The sequence below is a fragment of the Pan troglodytes genome, chromosome 7 (genome assembly GCF_028858775.2).
Source record: "Pan troglodytes isolate AG18354 chromosome 7, NHGRI_mPanTro3-v2.0_pri, whole genome shotgun sequence".
NCBI lineage: Eukaryota > Metazoa > Chordata > Mammalia > Primates > Hominidae > Pan > Pan troglodytes.
The window spans coordinates 112,486,441-112,507,798 of NC_072405.2; the positions used below are offsets into that span (position 1 = coordinate 112,486,441).

Sequence of the window (21,358 nt, forward strand, 5' to 3'; positions counted from 1 at the left end):
GTGACAATAATACAGTAGAAGCCTTATTATGCAAAGTGCTCCAAACAGGTAGTTGAAAATTGGCTAAAGGTAGGAATCATAAGAAAATGGTATATTCCTTAAACTATGTGACTTAAACACATAATTTTTTGGGGGGACAGTCTCACTCTGTTACCCAGGCTAGAGTGCAATGGCATGATCTCGGCTCACTGTAACCTCCGCCTCCCAGTTCAAGCAATTCTCCTGCCTCAGCCTCCTGAGCAGCTGGGATTACAGGCGCCCACCACCATGCCCAGCTAACTATGGCATTTTTAGTAGAGATGGGGTTTCACCATGTTGGCCAGGCTGGTCTCGAACTCCTGACCTCAGGTGATTTGCCCGCCTCAGGCTCCCAAAGTGCTGGGATTACAGGTGTGAGCCACCACGCCCAGCCTAAACACATACATTTATGTTTATTTTTACTAATCTTCTGCCATAAGGTCAAAGTTTTTTGTTTTTTTAAACTTGGCTCACTGACTGAAGCCCCAAATGTTTTGAATATTCCACACCATAATGTATCACCTACACTTTCTAGCTTTACATTTTTTCTTTTTTCAGAAACAGGGTTTTGCTCTTTCACCCAGACTGGAGTGTAGTGGTATGATCATAGCTCACTGCAGCCTCAAATTCCTGGGCTCTAGGGATCTTCCTGCCTCAGCCTCCAGAGTAGCTGGGACTACAGACACATGACACCATGCCTAATTTTTGTAGAGATGGGGGTCTCGTAGGTTGCTTAGGCTGGTCTCGAACTCATGGCCTCAAGTGATCCTCCTGCTGCAGCCTCCCAAAGTGGTGGGAGTATAGGCATGAGCCACCTCGCCCAGCCTCTAGTGGGAACAGAAATATATCGCCGGCTGGATGCGGTGGCTGGCCAGGTGTGGTGGCTCATGCCTGTAATCCCAGCATTTCGGAAGGCTGAGGTAGGCGGGCGGATCACTTGAGGTCAGGAGTCCGAGACTAGCCTGGCCAACATGGTGAAACCCCATCTTTACTAAAATTTAGCCGGGCGTGCTGGCGCATGCTTGTAATTCCAGCTACTTGGGAGGCTGAGGTGGGAGGACTGCTTGAACCCAGGAGGCAGAGGTTGCAATGAACCAAGATCACTGCACTCCAGCCTGGGCAACAGAGCAAGACTCCATCTCAAAAAACAAAACAAAACAAAAAGAAATATATGGGTGCATGAGAGAGCAGCCTACTAGCCATAGAAATTTCAAAGCTCATGGGTATCTATATTTTTACAGGGTTAATAAAAGAGCAAAATTGGTTAGTAGTAATCTGATTTTTAAAAAATTTTGGAGCAGGTCAAAGTGGTCTGCTTTGATATAAAACACTTTGGCATCTAATAACTCTAACATGTATGCTATTGGGAGCCACTGAAGGTTTTTAATCAGGCAAATAATATAATCAGATATATGTTTTAAGATCGCTTTTGTAGAAACATTGCTAGATTAGAAGAGAAATTAGAGGCAGAAAGAACAATGAAAAGATTATTGTACTACCCATCTCTTGCCTGAACTGGAAACACACAAAAAAATTGATTTAAGTGATATTCAGAAGTAGAATGAATTATTCTTCTTAAAAATTTGAATTTGGGACAAGGGGCAAGAACAGTTAAAGATGCCCTTGATGTTTCCAGCTCCAGTAACTGGGTGATAACAAGATCTAAAAGGTACACACAAGGTGCTCAGTACCTGGAGAATAAATAAATAAATCAGACAAAAATTTTGCTTCTCACATTAGATGTTTAACGGAAGTTTAATTTAACTCCTCCCACCAAGCCAGGCGACAACAACAAAGTTACAAACAATATCCTCACAAAGTCAACTAGGTCATTAGAAAAGATAATGAATTCAGGCCCGGTGTGGTGCCTCACGCCTGTAATCCCAGCACAGGCGGGCGGATCACGAGGTCAAGAGATTTAGACCATCCTGGCCAACATGGTGAAACCCCGTCTCTACTAAAAATACAAAAATTAGCCGGGCGTGGTGGCGTACGCCTGTAATCCCAGCTACTTGGGAGGCTGAGGCAGGAGAATCATTTGAACCCAAGAGGCAGAGGTTGCAGTGAACCGAGATTGTGCCACTGTATGTACTCCAGCCTGGTGACAGAGTGAGACTCCGTCTCAAAAAAAAAAGAATAGAAAAGATAATGAATTCAGTTTCAAGGTGTCCAGTAAGCAGTTAAAAATATAACACTGCAGAACACCAGTGATGGAGATCCCATTAGTGGTTGCCAAGGGAATGGATGTGATTATCCAGAGAGAACATATAGAGCAGCAAGACAACTGAGGATACAGTCTTAGAGAATGCTGATATTTAAAGGGCAGATGAAAGAAGAGGAGCCAGCTGAGATTAAAACAGACTGAAATGGATGCAGGACAAGGAAAAGCAAAAGTAGGAATGATGTGATTTGGCTAAAGCAAAGGATCTAGACTCTTAAGATAAATCAGACTAAGAGGTTAGGAATCAATTTTGTGGCCAAAGATCTTCAAACATCGGAGATCTAGAAGGCTCATACTCCAATTCTCCCCATTTGCCCCCAACCCCAGGTGCTGGCGTTCATTGCACGGTACAGTTTGAAAATCTGTACCCCACAGATTTGGGGGTACAAATAGTCATGGAGAATTTCTGAATGGGAATTAACATGAATAGAGGTGGCATTAGGAAGACTAATCAGAAAACCACGTATAGGATTAATTGATAAAAACTAGATTTTGCAAGCAACTAAGGAACCAATTTCAAAGATGGAAATGAGGACTTGAATTAAGATGTGGCAGTTAGCATGAAAAAAGCAGCTTCAACAAGACTTCACCAGCCTGAGGTGTCGGCCAGGCTTTTTGGTAGGAATTGAGACCCTTTTGGGAGTTTTTTGGGGGGCACAGGGTCAGTGACACTGAGGCACTCGTCTAATGAAGGATTAACTTGGCAATGGTAATTAGGATTGAATGGCAGGTAAGATAGGAGATAGAGAAACAACAAAATTATTATAGCTGCACAGGTGTAAAGTGATGAGAATTTGAAATAAAGTTTAGCAGTAGGCATTCCTTAGTGACATTCTACTGTCTTTTCCAGAATGGTACTTCCAGTTTCTGACTGACTCAATTTCTGGTCACCCAGTTGGAAGACATGCCTGGGCATGTCAGGACAACAATTTAGGTCAAGATTCCCCAGCAAGCACTTACGATGCCCCAATCTAGGCTGGCATCATACCAGGCTCTTACCTCCTATCCAGCCCCAATTCCACCACTTCCGTTTCTTTGCCTTTATGTCTCTTCTACTTCTGTAAAATAGCTGCATGTTGTCATAGTCATACACTACTTGTAAGTATTATTTTCATTTCCATTCCCACAAAATCTGACAGAACCAATGGGATACCCGCCCAGGTGCAAGAACTTGGTTTTAAATTTAGCTCCACTACTGAGTCCTGGGCATGCCATTTAATGTTTTCTGGCCTAAACTTTACCTTGACAATAGACTATGAATTAGATTAGCAATAGTTAACTCTGAGAAATTGACAAAAACTATGGACCCCTTTCTCAGAAGATTCACATCTGCACATACAAAATCTACACATCACTTCAGGAGATTTATAAAGCCCCTTCTAGTCTATCTATGGACCCTTTAAGACAGTGGGGGGTTTTTTGTTTTTGTTTTAATATGTGTACCAGGATCACCTGAAGTACTTGTTAAAAATGCAGATCTCAAGAGATTTTGATTCACTATGTTTGGGGTGTCGGTCCAGCAATTTACATTTTTTACAAAATACTCCAAGTGACTCTGATGCAGGTCTCCTATTATGCACTCTGGCATCTAGAAAAACAAAGTGCTTCAGGCAACCCAGCATCTCAAGTTAAAAACTTTTGGACCACTAAAATTCATTCCGAAACTAAAATTCTGTCTGTCCTTGCGGGTCTGTATCATTGAGATAGGAGTAATAAATAAAATTTAATATCCAGGTGTTAAGCCTGAATCACTGCTGGTGCCATTAGCATAAACAGCAGTCTGAATTTTCCCCTTTGAGTAGGGAAGTTGGTACTAAACGCATTTGTTCCAAAACAGGAAGAAAAAGCTTGAGGGATATTTACAGTTAGTTACTAAATGCTTACAAAAATCAAGTTAAATAAAATAAAATCTCAAACCTGGAATCTACAACTTTCTAAAGAAATGTAGGGCCAAGCATGAATCTCTTGGGGTGGAAACGTTTGTTTCCCCCAAATCTTCACAGTATTAAATCAAAGATACCACAGCAACAGGTTCCAGTAGTACAAAAAGCATTTCTCTTGTCCACAAACGGCTTAGAAGTATTTGCAAAATGACAGTGTTTGAAAATTATACAGCAACAGTTTAAACTACCATACAATCCTACAGTCTAACAAATTCTGGTTTATTTATTTTAGGTACTTTTATCAGCATAAGATCTGTGGAGAGGATGAACAACTTGGGCTTATTAAGCACCTACAACTTTCGTGGCACTTTGCATAAAGCATTTTACTTAATTCTCTGTGAAGTATCACTTCCATTGTATAAAGGAAGAAAGTGACACCCCGAAGATTCAGTTAGTTAAGGAGCCGGGCCTGAGCAAAACTGGCCTCCTACCCTGATTTTTTCACTGGGAGGAGGTCATGAGGATTTCGTGTCCCCTTCTACCTGTCATCTTCACCCCAGCCACCTGTGTCAATTTCCACACGCGTGCTCCAACTCCTTGTCACCATCCCAAATGGTATGCACCTCTCCAGCAGAGCCGCCACAGTCCTCTTTCCTTGCCTCGGTTTCCCTGGCCAGGGCTCCAAAACAGGGAAGGAGGGTGGGAGAGCGTGAGGCGGATAAACGCAGGGGTAAGTCTCACCCCGGCCTGAGGCCTCCAAGCGTCGTCCTTGGCTGGCCCCGGGGCAGAGCAGCGGAGCGGGACGCAAACCCAAAGTCAGCTCCTTCCTCCGCCCTCCCCGGGGACGGCCTCCCCGGCGCTCGCAACGACGAAGCCAGGCTGCGGCGAGGGCGGGCGGACAGGCCTGTCCTGACCGCGGCGAATAACATTTCCTACAGCGGTCCTGCAACTTGCAATCTAACGGGCTGACGTGACTGCGGGGAGGGGGAAGACGCGACAGCAATATTTACCTCATCCTGATCCAGCCCGGCCGCTTCCGGCCTTTCCGGGTCGCCCATCGCGCAGACTCCGCCGAAGCTACGGGCGCTGAGGGAACTGAGCTCCTCAGGCCACCTCCAACTACGACAGCACCCAGGTGGTCCGCTGGTCCGCTGGGTCCGCCCCGCCCCCAGCTCTAGGGACTCGGCCGGCCCCGCCCCGCCGCGCGGGTCCTGCTTTCTCGCCTGTCCATTGAGTGACTCTCCCTGCGCCGGCCCGGCCCCGCCTCCCCCGCCTCGGGGCTCCGCCTAACCTCGGCCAGCCCCGCCTCCCCACCTGCGGCCTAAGGGTTTCTCCCCGCCTCGGCCGACCCGCCTCCCCCACTGCGGCCTAAGGGATCCTCCCCGCCTCGGCCTGCCCTGCCTCCCAGCCTGTGGCCTAAGGGATTCTCCCTCTCTCGGCAAGCCCCGCCTGCCTTGGGGCTCCGCCTACCTCTGCCAGCCACGCCTCCCCTGCCTCGGGGCTCCGCCTACCCCGGCCAGCCCCACTTCCCCGCCTGCGGCCTAAGGAAATCTCCCTGCCTCCGCTGGCCCCGCCTTACTCTGTTGCACCGCCCAGTCGCCCGGCTTTCCACTGAGGGACGCCCCCTGCTCTGGACTGCTTAGCCTACTCCAGCTGGCCCCATCTCACCTCATCGGCCCCGCCTCCTCCGCATGCCCACTCCGGGCGCCCACTCCTGAGGAGCTATCCCAGAGTCCGCGCGGCCTCGCCTTCCCGGCCCGCTCCCCACCCCGCCCCGTCCCACCTCGCCTCGCCCTCCCCGGGCTCTAGCCACTTGGTGCGGCAGGTGTCCTGCAGGCCGGCTTGAGATTCCCGGGCTCGCCCTCGTGGTGTTCCAGGAACACGGTACTTTGCGCTAGCCTGGCCTGTCCTGAGAGACTGCGGGAGGCGAAGAGAACGCACTGTTGCTGTGTGAAGCGCCGGGGACGGGACAGCTACACCGCCAAACACTTCGCTAGGGAAAGGGCTGGCTGGTTTCGTGCGTAAACAACCGAAAAGGGGAAGTGTCTGGGGGAAAGTGTGTGTGTGTGTGTGTGTGAATGCGGGTGAGTGAGGGGGAGAGGGACACGTTACTAAAGTCAGGAAAATATTTTGAAAAAAATAGTTTGGTCTAACAAAAATAAAATGGAAGAGAGATTTGTTTAAGTAGTTTGAAGCTGAAAGATTGACGGGATCTTGCCATGACCTGAACAGCATGCACCTGTTTTGTGGCTGGCTGAAGGATGGTAAATAGGATCAAGATCTCACTTTAAGCGTTGAAAATGCTGAAAGCTCTTTCTCAAACCTGCCATAGCGTGGGGGTAGACAGTCTTTCTTAAAGCAACTACTAGGGGTCAAATGCTGAGTGAAATTTTTTTCATCTGTGAACTTTAAATAATAGCCACATACATTCTGCTAGGCAACTGAGTCTCAATTTACTATAGGCCACGTGACAAATAATCAGATTCAATTAAAGTCATCAAACAATAATTGTGTGTCGGGCATCACGTTTAGGTATTCAAGATACAAACATGAATGAGTTTGGTGAAAAAGTCATATCATCATGGGCATGAATTCTAGTTCCCTCACTTATTAGCTATGCTACCTTGGGTCAATTAACCTCTCTGAGACTCAGCTTTCTCATCTACAGGATAAGAATAATAATCCCTTCCTCATAAGGTTGTTGTGTGAATTTAATAATATATTACTCGTAAAACACTTATTGGGGTGGGAAATTACCTTGATGCAATGGTAGCTTCCACGTACGAGTCAGGCCATCCCAGAGGGTCATGGAACTCAGATGGCTGAGTTCAAAAGGCTCAGATCAAATTGAGATGCCTGAGTCACACAGTTTATTAAATCAATTTATTTTCATTTTAAATAAGTTTATTTAAACAAGACATTTGACTTGAAAGGAAAACTAGGATTTTTTTTTTAAGAGTAATGTATCATTACTGAAAGATTGCCTTACATGTAATAGCTACGTACAAAGAGTTATAAAATTGTCTTGGCTAGGCCGGCGCGGTGGCTCACGCCTGTAATCCCAGCACTTTGGGAGGCCAAGGCGGGTGGATCACCTGAGGCCAGGAGTTCGAGACCAGCCTAACCAACATGGCAAAACCCGTCTCTACTAAAAATACAAAAATTAGCCGGGCGTGGTGGCGCATGCCTATAATTCTAGCTACTTGAGAGGCTGAGGCAGGAGAATAGCTTGAATCCTGGAGGCAGAGGTTACAGTGAGCTGAGGTCGTGCCATTGCACTCCTGCCTTGATGACAAGAGCGAAATTCCATCTCAAAAAAAAAAAAAAAAAAAGAATTGTCCTTGGCTTTACAATCATAAACAAAATACATTACAATTCTTCAACTGAAGAAGATATGCAAAAACTGTTATGGTGTTTTGTTTTGTGTGTGGGGTTTTTTTTTGGCTAAAACAGAGCAAAATAACGAACTGGAATATAAATATAAGACCTGAATGAGCATGGCATTAATGGAGAAGGGAGTCTTCACAAAACCATATTTCTCCCCCCATCCTATCTTCATTTGATGTGGATCAAAAGATAACAATGGGGCCAGGCGCAGTGGCTCACGCCTGTAATCCCAGCACTTTGGGAGGCCAAGGCGGGTGGGTCACCTGAGGTCGGGAGTTCGAGACCAGCCTGACCAACATGGAGAAACCCCATCTCTACTAAAAAAATACAAAATTAGCCGGGCATGGTGGCGCATGCCTGTAATCCCAGCTACTCGGAAGGCTGAGGCAGGAGAATCACTTGAACCCGGGAGACGGAGTTTGTGGTGAGCCAAGATCGCGCCACTGCACTCCAGCCTGGGCAACAAGAGCAACACCCCATCTCAAAAAAAAAAAAAAAAATTGACCATTTGGTTAAAAAATGCAATACGCTTTTATGCATTATAACTATGGCATATACAATATGCCATAAAGACTATATGAAGATGTAGAATTCTGTTACTCCTAGAGATCTTGCAGTTACACATTTAATTGTTTACATAGTTACATTGTAACTAAAATATACATATAATAAAGTAATGGGGAAGAGGAAAATGATAGAGAAAACTATACTGTAGTAGTCAGGGTGTGATGGAACCAAATCGCAGTTTTCTAATTGAAAATGCATTCTTGGTCCATAAGAACAGAGTTCTGTAATAAAGTAGCAGGCTCCACTTTTAGTCAAAACCTCCTGTCCTTGGAACACATTAATTGTATCTTTAGCCTCCATCTTCAACTTTACAGGTGTGTTTATTTCATTGATTGGTTGCACATGAAGTCTAGAATCTGATCAGCCTCATTGCCTAACCCTGTTCACAATAGGCTTTCATTAATTTACTAAGTGGTATACACCTTTTTTTTTTTTTAAGACGGAGTCTCATTCTGTCACCCAGGCTGGAGTGCAGTGGCGGGATCTCAGCTCACTGCAGCCTCTGTCTCCCAGGTTCAAGTGATTCTCCTGCCTCAGCTTCCCGAGTAACTGGGATTACAAGCACCTGCCACCACACCTGGCTAATTCTTGTATTTTTTTTTAGTGGAGACGGGGTTTCACCATGTTGGCCAGGCTGGTCTCGAGCTCCTGACCTCAGGTGATCCACCCACCTTGGCCTCCCAAAGTGCTGGGATTACAAGTGTGAGCCACTGTGCCCGGCTGGAATATGCCTTTTAATCTTAAACTGCACCACAGACCCATTCTGCCCTGCCACCTTCAAATTAATAGGATTGTTGTTCTCAATCTTGCCTCCTTCTTTGGGCTTTCTGTCAGCCAGAGTCTTCTTAGCGGCCACTTCACAAAACAGGTGCCAGTTCTGTGCCAAACAAGCACACAAGCTGTACCCTATTAAATCATTTTAAAACATAACAGCAAGGGGAAAGAGATTGAGTGGACTAACATATTTTGGTTAGGATGTGGGGAGGGGAGAGAGTGGAAGGATTATACCATCTGAATCTTAATGTTACTGTTCGTGTACTGTTTGATGCATCAGCCTTCCTTGCTGGTGGTGTAGTTATGAGGACCATAGTGAGGATGAGCAAGAGTGCTCAGCAGGTAGAAGGTGGAGCCAGCACACACTTTTCTTTTGGAGAACTGCTGGAACCTGACTCCATTTATAACTGGATTTATAACCAGTTATAATTAACCTACTGAGCAGCTATGGATGGTATCTGTGTTTCTTGGACAGAGCACGTGTGGGGCCAGAGTGGATCTCACCAGTGAGTGGCTGGTTTAGGGATAACATAGTTGTCAGTCTGGCAGTAACATGATCATTACCTTATGAATATTTAAGATTTATTTGGGGCTGGGCACCGTGTCCCACGCCTGTAATCCCAGCACTTTGGGAGGCCGAGGTGGGCGGATCACCTGAGGTCGGGAGTGTGAGACCAGCCTGACCAACGTGAAGAAACCCTGTCTCTACTAAAAATAAAAAATTAGCCAGGCGTGGTGGTGCAAGCCTGTAATCCCAGCTACTCGGGAGGCTGAGGCAGAACAATCGCTTGAACCTGGGAGGCGGAAGTTGTGGTGAGCTGAGATTGTGCCACTGCCCTCCAGCCTGGGCAACAAGAGCAAAACTCTGTCTCAAAAAAAAAAATTTACTTGGTCCTTCTAGCCCTTTTAATCTAAAAGTGGAACTCTCATGTGTTCCATTATTTTTGTGTATGTTCAATACATATATGTTCCATTCATCCTATTTTTAACATGCCTCACAGTGTAATTATTTATTATTTATACTTAATACATCTTACAAATTTCATTATGTCTAACAAGCCATTTGCTCCCATACTTAGTTTCTCTCAATTTCTGTGGCAGAATTGAATATTCTTAAATGACACAGCAAAAACATCACAGTACTCAGAATAGTGTAGGCAGTATGAGTTTCCCCCAGGATGTTCAAAGTTATTGGAAGAGCAAATGGAAAAAAATAACACGCGTAACTGAAAGATCTCAAGGAGTAAGAGGATTCTGCATCTTCATATGGACTTTATGGCATATTGTATTTTCCAAAAATGGCCACAACAATATTTCTGGTACCATATGCTGTTCCAGAACTTGGATACACCTCCCCTTAAAAGGTGGTGTCTAATGAACTTCCCTTTGCATATAGGCCATCAATATTAACTTTTGTTTGTTTGTTTGTTTGAGACAGAGTCTCGCTCGGGCACCAGGCTGGAGTGCAGTGGCACGGTCTCGGCTTACTACAACCTCCGCCTTCCGGATTCAAGTGATTCTGCTGCCTCAGCCTCCCGAGTAGCTGGGATTACAGGTGAGTACCACCACGTCCAGCTAATTTTTTAAATTTTTAGTAGAGACGGGGTTTCACCGTGTTAGCAAGGATCATCTTGATCTCTTGACCTCGTGATTCACCTGCCTCAGCCTCCCAAAGTGCTGACATTACAGGCGTGAGCCACGGCACCCGGCTATTAATACTAACTTCTAACAAATAGGATACAATCAAGTGCCATGTAACATTTTGGTCAATGATAGACCCCATATATGGTGGTGGTCCTATAAGATTATAATGGAGCTGAAAAGTTCCTATCATAGTGACGTTATAGTCATAGCACAACACATTACTCATGTGTTTGTGTTGATGCTACTGTAAACAAATCTGCCAGTGTGTAAAGTGTAGCTCATATAATTATGTACACTACATAATACTTGATAGTGATAATCTATATTACTGATTTATGTATTTACCATAGTTATCATTATTTTAGTGTATACTCCTTTTAATTATATATATAAAAAAATCAGTAACTGTAAAATAGCTTCAGGCAGGTCCTTCAGGAGGTATTCCAGAAGAAGGTATGGCTATCATAGGAAATGACAGCTTCATGTATTTATTGCCCCTGGAGACCTTCCAGTGGGACAAGATGTGGAGGTGGAAAACAGTAATATTGATGATCCTGACCCTGTGTAGGCACAGACTAATGCGTGTGTGTGTCTTAGTTTTTAACAAAAAAAAGTTCAAAAAGTAAATTATTTTAAAAAATAGGAAAGAGTTTATAGAATAAGAATATAAAGAAAGCAAATTTTGTGCAGCTATGCACTGTTTTAAGCTAAGTGTTATTACAAAAGAGTCAAAAAGCTTTAAAAATTTAAAACGTTTTTGAAATACAGTTACAGTAAGGTAAGGCTAATTTATTGAAGAAAGAAAAATATTTTTCATAAGTTTCTTGTAGCCTAAGTATGCAGTATTTATGGCATCTACAGTAGTGTGTAGTAATACTCTAAACCTTCACATTCACTCACTGACTGACTCACTTAAAGCAACTTCCAGTCCTGCAATCTCCATTCATGGTAACTGCCCTATACAAGTGTGCCTTTTTAAAAAAACCTTTTATATCATATTTTTACTGTACCTTTTCTATGTTTAGATACACAAATACAATTGTGTTACAGTTGCCTACAATATTCAGTACAGTAACATGCTGTACAAGTTTGTAGCTTAGGAGCAATACCACATACAGCCTAGGTGTATAGTAGGCATTACCATCTAGGTTTGTGTAAATACACTCTATGATGTTTGCACAACAATGAAATCATCTAATGACACATTTCTCAGAACATATTCCTGTTGTTAAGTGATGCATGACTTTTAAGCCTCGTTCATTAAGGACACTACAGATAGCTTTGGTGTTGTTTCTCTTTTGGGCACTTTCCTTGGGAGCTTAGGTACCATGCTAAAGGAAGCCAAAAACTAGCTCACACAGAGAGACTACATGGGAAGTCCACATGGAAAGCAACTGAAGCACCAGCCAACAGCTAGCATCAACCTCCAGATGTGCAAATGAATGAGCCTTCAGAGGAATCCAACTCCTAGCTGTCATGCCTTCCAGTTGAAAACCCCAGACATTATGGAGCAGGAAAAACACCATCTTGGGTTCTGTGCAAATTCCTAACCCACAGAATCCACGAGCATAACAAATGGTTGTTTTAAGCCACCAATTTTGGGATAATTTGTTATGCAGCCATAGTAACTGGTCCAGCATCCATTCCACTTAGAGATTTGTGTGGTGATCGCCTAGGAAGACAAGCTAGCCTTTTGTATAGAAAATATGTAATTTCAAGCTATTGCTGTCTTATTGTATGTCATTCACTGGGTAAATCCTCATTTCTCAAACTTGATGTCTCAACACCCCCGCCCTTTTTTTTTTTTTTTTTTGAGACAGAGTCTTGACTCTGTCGCCCAGGCTGGAGTGCAGTGACGTGATCTCGGCTCACTGCCGTCTCTGCATCCCAGGTACAAGGGGTTCTCCTGCCTCAGCCTCCTGAGTAGCTGAGCCTACAGGCACACACCACCATGTCCAGCTAATTTTTGTATTTTTGTAGAGATGGACTTTCACCATGTTGGCCATGCTGGTCTCAAATTCTTGACCTCAAGTGATCCGCCTGCCCTGGCCTCCCAAAGTGCTGGGATTACAGGTGTGAGCCACCGTGCCTGGCCTCAACCCCTTTTAAATAAAAAAATTTTCACAGCCACTTTGATATTGACTTAAACTATATATGTATTGTTACTTAAGTATGTACAAACCTAAGACCAGTAATAAACTCCTTATTCTTGGAGCTTTACACAACTAAAAGTAGATCTATAAATTAAATACAAACAAGACTATAGAAATGGTAAAATTCCAGTTTACAACCAAAAGCAATGGATGATGATGTTGCTTTGCTGAAACTATATTGCATCAGTGTGAATTTTATAGTGACCATTAATGAAGCATGTTTTTTTGCATCGTAGCCATGGGATAACTTTTTCTACAACTCTTTTTATCAGTTGCCTTTCATAAGCAACAAATGTGTCATTTACATATTTAATTCCATTCTTTAAGTTTTTGTGTATTGTTTGACATCAGTGCCATCATAAATGGTCAACCAGGTAATTCAAGATACTGCATATATATATTAAGAATCAAAATAAGATGCTTGTGGAAAATTGGCAGATCCTGAACCCTAGTTTGAAAATCACTAAACAGGTCTATATTTAATGAGCCATTCATTTATAATTCAGGAAGCCCTCCAGTGTGAAGGAAGGTGAAAATTTTGGAATTAGATTGGTTTAGAGCTAGTTGGAATAGGCCCAGTACAGGATAAAGCAAGCTTGAAATAAGGCAGTGGTGGTGGGGAATGCAAGAAGAATCCGTGCATGTGAGTTAAGTAAATGTACTCAAGATGACTTGATCAGTGGTTGGATATGGAGTGTAGGGTAGAGGGAGGATTCTAGGATGACTACAAGTTTTTTTTGTTTTTGTTTTTTTTTTTTTGAGATAGAGTTTCATTCTTGTTGCCCAGGCTGGAGTATAATGGCACGATCTCGGCTCACTGCAACCTCCGCCTCCGGAGTTCAAGCGATTGTCCTGCCTCAGCCTCTCAAGTAGCTGGGATTACAGGCATGCGCCACCATGCCTGGCTAATTTTTGTATTTTTAGTAGAGACTAGGTTTCTCCATGTTGGTCATGCTGGTCTTGAACTCTCAACCTCAGGTGATCTGCCTGCCTCAGCCTCCCAAAGTGCTGCGCCCAGCAATGACTACAAGTTTCTAATCCAGAGACTAGGCAGTTAGCAGTGCCTTTTGCCCATGAAGTCTTAGTAGGAAAATAGTGAGTTGTTTTGGACATGTCAGGATCATGATTCTCATGAGATCCAACTGGGAGTTTCTAGTAATGTGGTTCAGAACTGATTGGCTCAGCCATTGATCTGATCCAGCTGTGACAACCTGAAAGCCATACTTAGCAACCCGTCACATTAATAGTAAGTAAAGCAGTTTTTGCAAAAGAATCAACAAGCAATATAGATTTTTTCTAAAAAATTTCGAGTTCAGTACAAAGAACATTTTCCCTCTTAACTGTTTCAGAATAAGTTGCTATGTCTAGGCTAAATGCAGAAGAAAAGAAGTGAGACAACTTTCTTTTACTCGTAAGTGTGAGAGCATTGGAAGGACAGGAGTTTTGGGTCATAGAGTTGGATAATAAGACAACATTTCAAAGGTGCAGAGTTCCAGGTGAGATAAAATCAACAGATTACAATAGTATGTTCCTAAATTGGATTGAAGTTGGTCATTTGAATCCATTCAATAAATTTAACATTCTACCAGGCACTGGAGAGAAAAAGGTAATTGAGACAGAGTTCCTACACTAAAGGAACTTACAGAGTAGAAGGGAAAATCAAGCAGATACATTGTTCAGACGGAGTACAAAGAAAGTAAAACAGCTTTATCAAGGTGGAGGGTGGAGGGCAGGTCAAGGAGAGCACCTCAAAGAGGTGGGTAAACCGGATTCTGAATTATGAATAGGAACTAACCATTCCAAGATGAGGGGCCATAAAGAGTGGGCAGTAAGGTCAGAGGGAGCAAGTATTTATACAGGCTCCAAGGCGATAGAGGTCATAACCCACCAGGGGACTGCAAGTCTTTCAGTATAACAAGATAGTAAGTAAATATAAGGCTGTAAAGCAAGATCCAATCATGAAGGGCCTTGTTGAGTTTGAACTTCATCTTACATAGCCGTCCGTGGAAAGTCAGTGTATTTTAAACAGGTGAGTAAAATGGTTAATATGCATTTTAGAACTTGTTCTGCCTCTACATATTAAAGGGAGCAAAACAATAAACAGAAACTGGTTAGTAAGCTATTGACATAATCTAGGTAGAAGGTGGTGACAAAGTTAGGTAATGATAGTGGATGTGGAGAGAAGTAGATTAACTCAAGAGTTCAATATATAGTAACTGTAGGGCTTGATGGTTAATATGAATGTTAGGGGTAAAGAGGGAATTGAATGATTCCGTTTCTGACATGGGAACTATATAATTTACTGATTCATAAATGATTTTTGACCAGGCATTGTGGTACATACTGGGCTTAAGAGAAGTGAACAAGGATAGAGTTTCTGATAGCCTCTGCTATTATTGTGTAGGGTCACTAGGGGAAGTCAGACAATGAGCACATAAACTAGTTTCAGATAGCACATGGATGGACCAAGAGTGGTGAGAGTTGGAATATCTGTGAAGCTTTTAGGGTAAAGTCATAGCTGTGGGAGGGCAGGGACCCTCTTGTTACTGTACTCAACTTGCATTGGTTTAGGGCATTAGCAGTAGGGGAAAGTACAGAATGACAAAACAATTGCACAGAAACCTTAGTTCTTTTTCACTTTCTCAGATCACTTAAACACTTCAGCTGCTGTACCTTAAACCTGGCAAGTTTTTGCCTCCCTTAAACAGGTGTCCCAAGATCTGCTAAAGTTTTATTTTAAAAATAAGAGAATCAGTGTTTTACAATTCTTCCAAGAAGTTCATGTGATCAAGAAAATGTACATTACTTCTCATCCAGGTCAAGGACCATAGCTTTTCTATATAGTGCTCTACTGCTGCACTTATTATAGGTAATATAGTGGTTCCAGATAATTTGGCACCTTTTAGAAATAAATTCTTTCATTCAAAAAATATGAGTGAGGGCCAGGTGCGGTGGCTCACACCTGTAATCCCAGGACTTTGGGAGGCCAAGACGGGCGAATCACCTGATGTCAGGGAGTTCAAGACCAGCCTGACCAATATGGTGAAACCCCGTCTTTACAAAAATACAAAAATTAGCTGGGCATGATGGTGAGTGCCTGTAATCCCAGCTACTCAGGAGACTCAAGCGCGAGAATTGCTTGAGGCTGGGAGGCAGAGGATGCAGTGAGCCGAGATCGCACCTCTGCGCCCCAGCCTGGGCAAAAGAGCGAGACTCCATCTCAAAAAAAAAAAAAAGTGCTTGCTTTGATCAAGGCCCTGTATTTCGGGTTACAGAATTTCTTTTAAAACATCTTAATCAACATTGGACATATCTTTTTAAATGCATGCTTCTCCACTTTCTTCCAGAGTATATAGAGCAGTTTTTAGTGGATAACTATCCTGACCTAAAGTAAATGTTAGCCTTGAGTGCTGTTTTTGAATTGGGTAAAGCTGTTGCATGTCATCCTTATGTAGCAGGCACAATATTTGCAGTATTCAGACTTCTAGACCTGGTGCTAACCAAATATTTCTACATTAAGTGGCTTCATTCTGTTGTGCTTTTTGAATGTTTTCTAGCTTCCTTCATCTTTCTAGCTTCCTTGATCTTAATTTTGCTATTTCTGGTCTGTGTTAAAGCAGGAACCTGATGATCAAAAACTCTAGGAATCAAACCCTCTCCTTTTAATCACTGTACTTGGACTTCAGTGCCTATATTTTGAGGCCACTGTGACTTTTTTTTTTTTTTTTTCCAGATGGAGTCTGGCTGTTATCTCCAGGCTGGAGTGCGGTGGTGCAATCTCGGCTCACTGCAACCTCTGAACCCCTGGTTCAAGCGATACTCCTGCCTCAGCCTCCCAAGCAGCTGGGATTACAGGCATGCGCCACCACACCCAGCTAATTTTTGTATTTTTAGTAGAGACGGGGTTTCACCATGTTGGCCAGGATGTGCTCTATCTCCTGACCTCAAGTGATCCGCCCGCCTTGGCCTCCCAAAGTGCTAGGATTACAGGTGTGAGACATGGCGCCCAGTTGACTGTTTTGTTTTCACTCACTCCTCCATACGGGTAGTTGAGGATCACTATGACTGTTTTTATGTAGGCAGAATTTTTAAGAAAACAACATAAATTTAGATATTTGTTCCATAAAGTTACTAAAAAGTAAATATATTAAAGGTGATTGTCACATAAGCCTTCCATTTCTACAGGTAGTAACAGTGCCTGTGATTTCATTAGACAAAACTGAACATATAAAAATGTAGTTGGCTACCTGGGAGCCTGAAGCACTTTATTTACAGATACTTTCTTAGGGCTAACTCAAAACACATCTAATCAGAACCATGCCATAAGCTTGCCAGAGAATGACAATGCATTTAAACATCGTAAATAGCCAAATTTCATCTTCCCCATTGAAGACAGCATTTCAGATACAAGTACATGGCCTGGTAATGTTTTTCCAGAAGAGATCCTACTTGTATCAAAGTCAGCCTGTAGCAGTGCAAACTACTGACTTAAAGTTTAGCAGCTAAAAATAGAGTCTGAAAAGATTCAGAAAATTGAGTTATTTTACCCATGAAACAAACATCTGCTCTTTTAGAGCAAGCAGCTCTTTATACCTTATGAGAAAGCTCAAGAACAAAAAAGTTAGCTTTTCATTTTAAGGTACCATGGTTGATTTTAGATAGTTCTCATATCTTCAAATTATTATCCTGGGGAAAATTATGCAGGACAAAAGTGTTTTTTAGAAATATTTAGCAAAAATGTATGAATTACTGCCTTTTCATAATGCAGCCAGGACTTGCATCGGAATATTTGATTATCCTATGACCAACTCACTTATACCTTCCACAGAATACTATAGCACAACGTGTAGTATATACAAGCTCCAGAATGCTTGGAGATGTACCTCACTTTAGCACTAAGTAGCTGTGTAACTTTGAGCAAGTTGTTTAACCTGTGTCTCCATTCCTCTCGAGGATCATAATAGTCTTTCTTATGGGGTAAAATAATACATGTGGAACACTCAACAAGATGCATGGCACACAGTAAGTACTGTAATAAAAGTAATTTAGAGAAACAGAAGATACTTTGCTTAACCCAAGATACCTTGAGGTAAATTTAAAAGTCACATTTTAAATACATTCCTATTGTTTTTCATAAACTATCACTTCTGTGGTAATCAAATGGTGTTTAAATAATCTATGTTTATGCCTACTTACATAGGTTAACATAAACAGTAAAAATATTTTCATTCACTACCCAAGCACAGTCTATTGAAGGCACTTCCAACCAGCCCCTTATCAGGAGGAAGAATCCAACCTAGGACTAGTTTATCAATAGATGTACTTTTCCATAGGTTGTAAGCAGTTCTAAGTAGGAAAGGTTTGGCTCTCAGGAGCTTTCAGCGGGACATTTATATTTGTAAATAAAAAGGAAATATTCTTTGGGCAGTGTTTCAGAATCACCTGGGATGATCTGCATGAAGATTCCTGGCCTCCACCAAAGACTTACTGAATCAGAAAGGAGGCAAGAGGATGAGGAATGCTTAAGAATCTGCATTAACAAACTTTACAACTGAATCTTACAACATACAGAAGCATGGAAACTACTGCCTCAAGGGATTATCTCAACTTGAGTTTAAACATAGGAATTGCTGACTACCTTTAAAATGTAAAAATAGTATCTTTATGGGAGGGATGTTGTTTGGGGGCAGCTACTAAATAGTGAAATCATTCCTTTAAAATACCCTCTCAAGTCTGCCCCAGTTATCCATTTTACTGGATAGTCTTGGTATCCAGATGATTTAGGGAAAAAAATAGTAGTAGCAAACTCTGAAAACACTCAGTAAAGTTCATTCTTGGTCTTCTCTTCCTAAATTTGTTTTCAATTGTTAGATTTAAACACTAAACAAGACCAAAAGAGAACTTTATTTTACATGTCTTTATTTTACATTTAGAACCGTTTTATGATTTACTTAAAAAAAAAAATCTTTTACTATTACTAGAAGTATTTTTTAACCAAAATCTTGATTTAGGAAGACTTAAGACATTGTGCATTATTTTAAATATTTTCATTTCAGTAACTATTAAAAATAAATTCACAATTAGGGTTTCAAATGTCCTAATCATATCTAGTTTGTTCTCATTTAATATTTTATCAATCCCATCATGTGCATACAGAGGTTAAGGTGATGTATAAATTTTGTATCTTTCAAACACATTGATGCTAATCAGCTCTTGATCTAATTACTATTTCATTTATTCAGAAATAGCATTTAGACATAAAAACCAATGTCTCACTTTGTAAAATAACCTTTGCAAATTTACACACATCTAATACAGCGTGTTATATAAGTTTTAAGTAATACAATGAGTCACTACTATCATTCAGTTTTAAATATTTTTAGTGTTAACAGGGCTGAGATATCATGTGGTTCAGTCTTCTGAAGGAAGTTATATAATAAAAGCATAGTGCCTTTGAACATGAAGACTATCCTCAAGGCCAGAAGTCCTACAAAGGAACTGAAAGGAGAGATTCCAGAGAATTGCTCTCCTCATTTTTAATATGTAAAGTGACTGTTTTAAGTCACTTCACTGAAGACTTAGTGAAGAAAATAGTGTTATTATGCCACTGAATAAAGCTACTTAAACCAGAGTAATTTTGGGATATTAATCCTAGGCTACATAATTAATAGGTCATCAAAAAAAAAACCTGTCAGTTATTAGGTGTAAGTTAACTTCCTATGCCAAGTAAGGGGTCACACTTCACTTCCCCCATTTGTAAAATGAAAAGGTGGCCCGGCCAGTGCCATTTAGGATTCTCTGCTAACTGTAAAATGTGGACTGATTTTCTTCTGTTTCTTATAGTCCAGGTGTATATAAACTTCCAGTTCTTTAAGTCAAAATAATTTTTATGCACATAACCATGTCAGTGTATTGCCCTTAGTTTAAAAATGTACAACTACATAAATAAAAACTATTGTTTCTTCAATATTACTTGACATTTCTTCTGTAATTTCTTTATTTAAAAAAGTAAATGTAACAAGATACTTAAAAAAGGCTAGATACAAAAGTAGTTAAGCTGCTCACGAACATTTAAAATTTTCCAAAATGTATCTTCAATAATCATGATCTTATAAAACATTTTACAGTTATCAGAAAGTGCCCAGGCTGAGTTTACATAACTGAAATACCTTAGTACAAATGTCTAGTTAGAACTGAAGTGCAGTAACCTCTTGAGACTGACTGCTCATTGAAATAGGGATACAAAGAAAAAGTTGATTGTGATAAAAGTATTGTGCATTGGCCCCATCATATGTACAAAAAAAGTGCCCTCACTCAAATGAGCAAATTACATGCAAAATATTAGTGATATCATTTAATATCCTAGAGCTCAATGCAGTAAAACCGCAATAAAAGTGGTTTTTATAGGTAAAAGTGATTTCATCTCTTAAGATCTGAATGTCGAGAACTTTTTTACAAGTTCCATATACATGATACACAGTTGCAGCCAACCACAAATTAAACACCATAAAAAAAGTTAAAATGAAAACACAGAACATACTTAATTTTTTATTTTGAAATTCCCTATTCCCTCTATACAAGAACCTTTGCTGAAACAGTTTCCACAAAGGCAGCAGTGAATTTTCAGAACATTTACATTTTTTCCCCCTCAGCAAAAAGATAAATCACAGTGTAAATTATGTTGTTCTGCTGTCATCTTTGGCTGGGGTTAGACCCAGAAGTTGGTGACTAGCAAACCAATATAGCCAAATGTTGCTAGTGCTCCTTAGGCCTTTAAGCTATAAACTCAGCAAGGAATGTCTGCATTTTATCTCTTTAAGGTACCACCAGGGGGGTATGACAGCATTAACTTCCATAAACTTTTATAGACAAATGGAAAAAAATCTACAAAATTTGCTAGTAATATTACACAGCAATACACACTTTTTATACTCTACACAAAACCAAAATTCTTGGTCTTAATGGCGAGTAACAATTTCTGTTTGAGAATCTGTTTAGAGGAATAGAGTGGGACGTAAAGTCGAGAAATGCAAGTATTTGCAGTAGGAAGATGTTGGTCATCTGGTGGTCTTATTGTGATTGAGGGCATAGGCTGGAATCCTTCTTCACTGGCTGGCAGTGATGGGCTTGATGTCCAAAAGTAAACCTAAACAGGAATTTAACAGGTTAATATTTAACTCTTAACTCTGGCAATATATACACAAAGTCCTATTGTTATGTTAATAACCTAAAAGGAGATATTATTTTGAACTGGATTTTAAATATATTTTCTTGTACTAAAAAGGAAAGGGATCATTCATACCTCAAGACAGGTTTTTGTTTTTGTTTTTTTTTCCCCAAAGGAGTAAGTCTAGAGTTAGTAGAGGAAAAAAAGGTGACTTTCTGTCACAGAGCCTCAGTATTTTCATCTGTAACATGAGGCTGTTGGACTAAATGGTTTCTAAGAGCCTTTCTTGCAGCTAAATTCCATAAAGTGTCTATTAGTGGAAAAAAGGCTGCCAAACAAGATACGGTCTTAGGTTCAAAACTCACACAGGTTATCTTAAAAAGTTATTTTGCATTAAGGAGCAAAATAATGCAAATAATAAAATAATAAAGCAAAAAAAGTATTTACTGCTACATTGTGATACAGAATCATTTTATAATAGTAATTATTGGGGAACATCTATCTATGCATCAAAATTCATGCAATAAGCCATATTAACACTAAG

At 41.2% G+C, this 21,358-nt stretch overlaps 2 protein-coding genes and 1 long non-coding RNA gene across 35 annotated transcripts in view; 1 reads left to right on the forward strand and 2 right to left on the reverse strand.

Annotated features, from left to right (window-relative positions):
• RRM2B (ribonucleotide reductase regulatory TP53 inducible subunit M2B) overlaps positions 1–5,384 on the reverse strand; it is a 36,211-nt gene extending 30,827 nt beyond the window's left edge. For 2 of the 9 annotated variants that reach the window (XM_063816519.1, XM_063816514.1), the window contains exon 1: positions 4,614–5,130. Coding sequence is in view for 2 of the 9 variants with exons in the window: in XM_001153916.8 (XP_001153916.1) it covers positions 5,133–5,180 (48 nt within the window). In the remaining 7 variants the exon portion in view is untranslated. Of the gene's footprint in view, positions 1–3,238; positions 3,298–4,613 lie in introns of all 9 variants that reach the window. The other 7 variants (XM_063816520.1, XM_063816515.1, XM_063816516.1 and 4 more) reach the window with 7 other exon arrangements.
• Positions 5,385–5,675: 291 nt separating this feature from the next.
• LOC134810688 (uncharacterized) lies at positions 5,676–19,624 on the forward strand. 2 transcript variants are annotated; one of them, XR_010159313.1, is made up of 3 exons: positions 5,676–6,006; positions 10,289–10,405; positions 18,076–19,624. It is a non-coding gene; the product is annotated as an uncharacterized LOC134810688 (long non-coding RNA). The 2 variants fall into 2 exon arrangements; XR_010159312.1 differs by having other exon boundaries at positions 5,728–6,386.
• Positions 19,617–21,358, reverse strand: part of UBR5 (ubiquitin protein ligase E3 component n-recognin 5) — a 159,671-nt gene continuing 157,929 nt past the window's right edge. For 20 of the 24 annotated variants that reach the window (XR_010159302.1, XR_010159306.1, XR_010159307.1 and 17 more), the window contains one exon: positions 19,617–20,793. Coding sequence is in view for 13 of the 24 variants with exons in the window: in XM_016959749.3 (XP_016815238.1) it covers positions 20,581–20,793 (213 nt within the window). In the remaining 11 variants the exon portion in view is untranslated. The remainder of the gene's footprint in view (positions 20,794–21,358) is intronic. The other 4 variants (XR_010159311.1, XR_010159309.1, XR_010159308.1 and 1 more) reach the window with 1 other exon arrangement.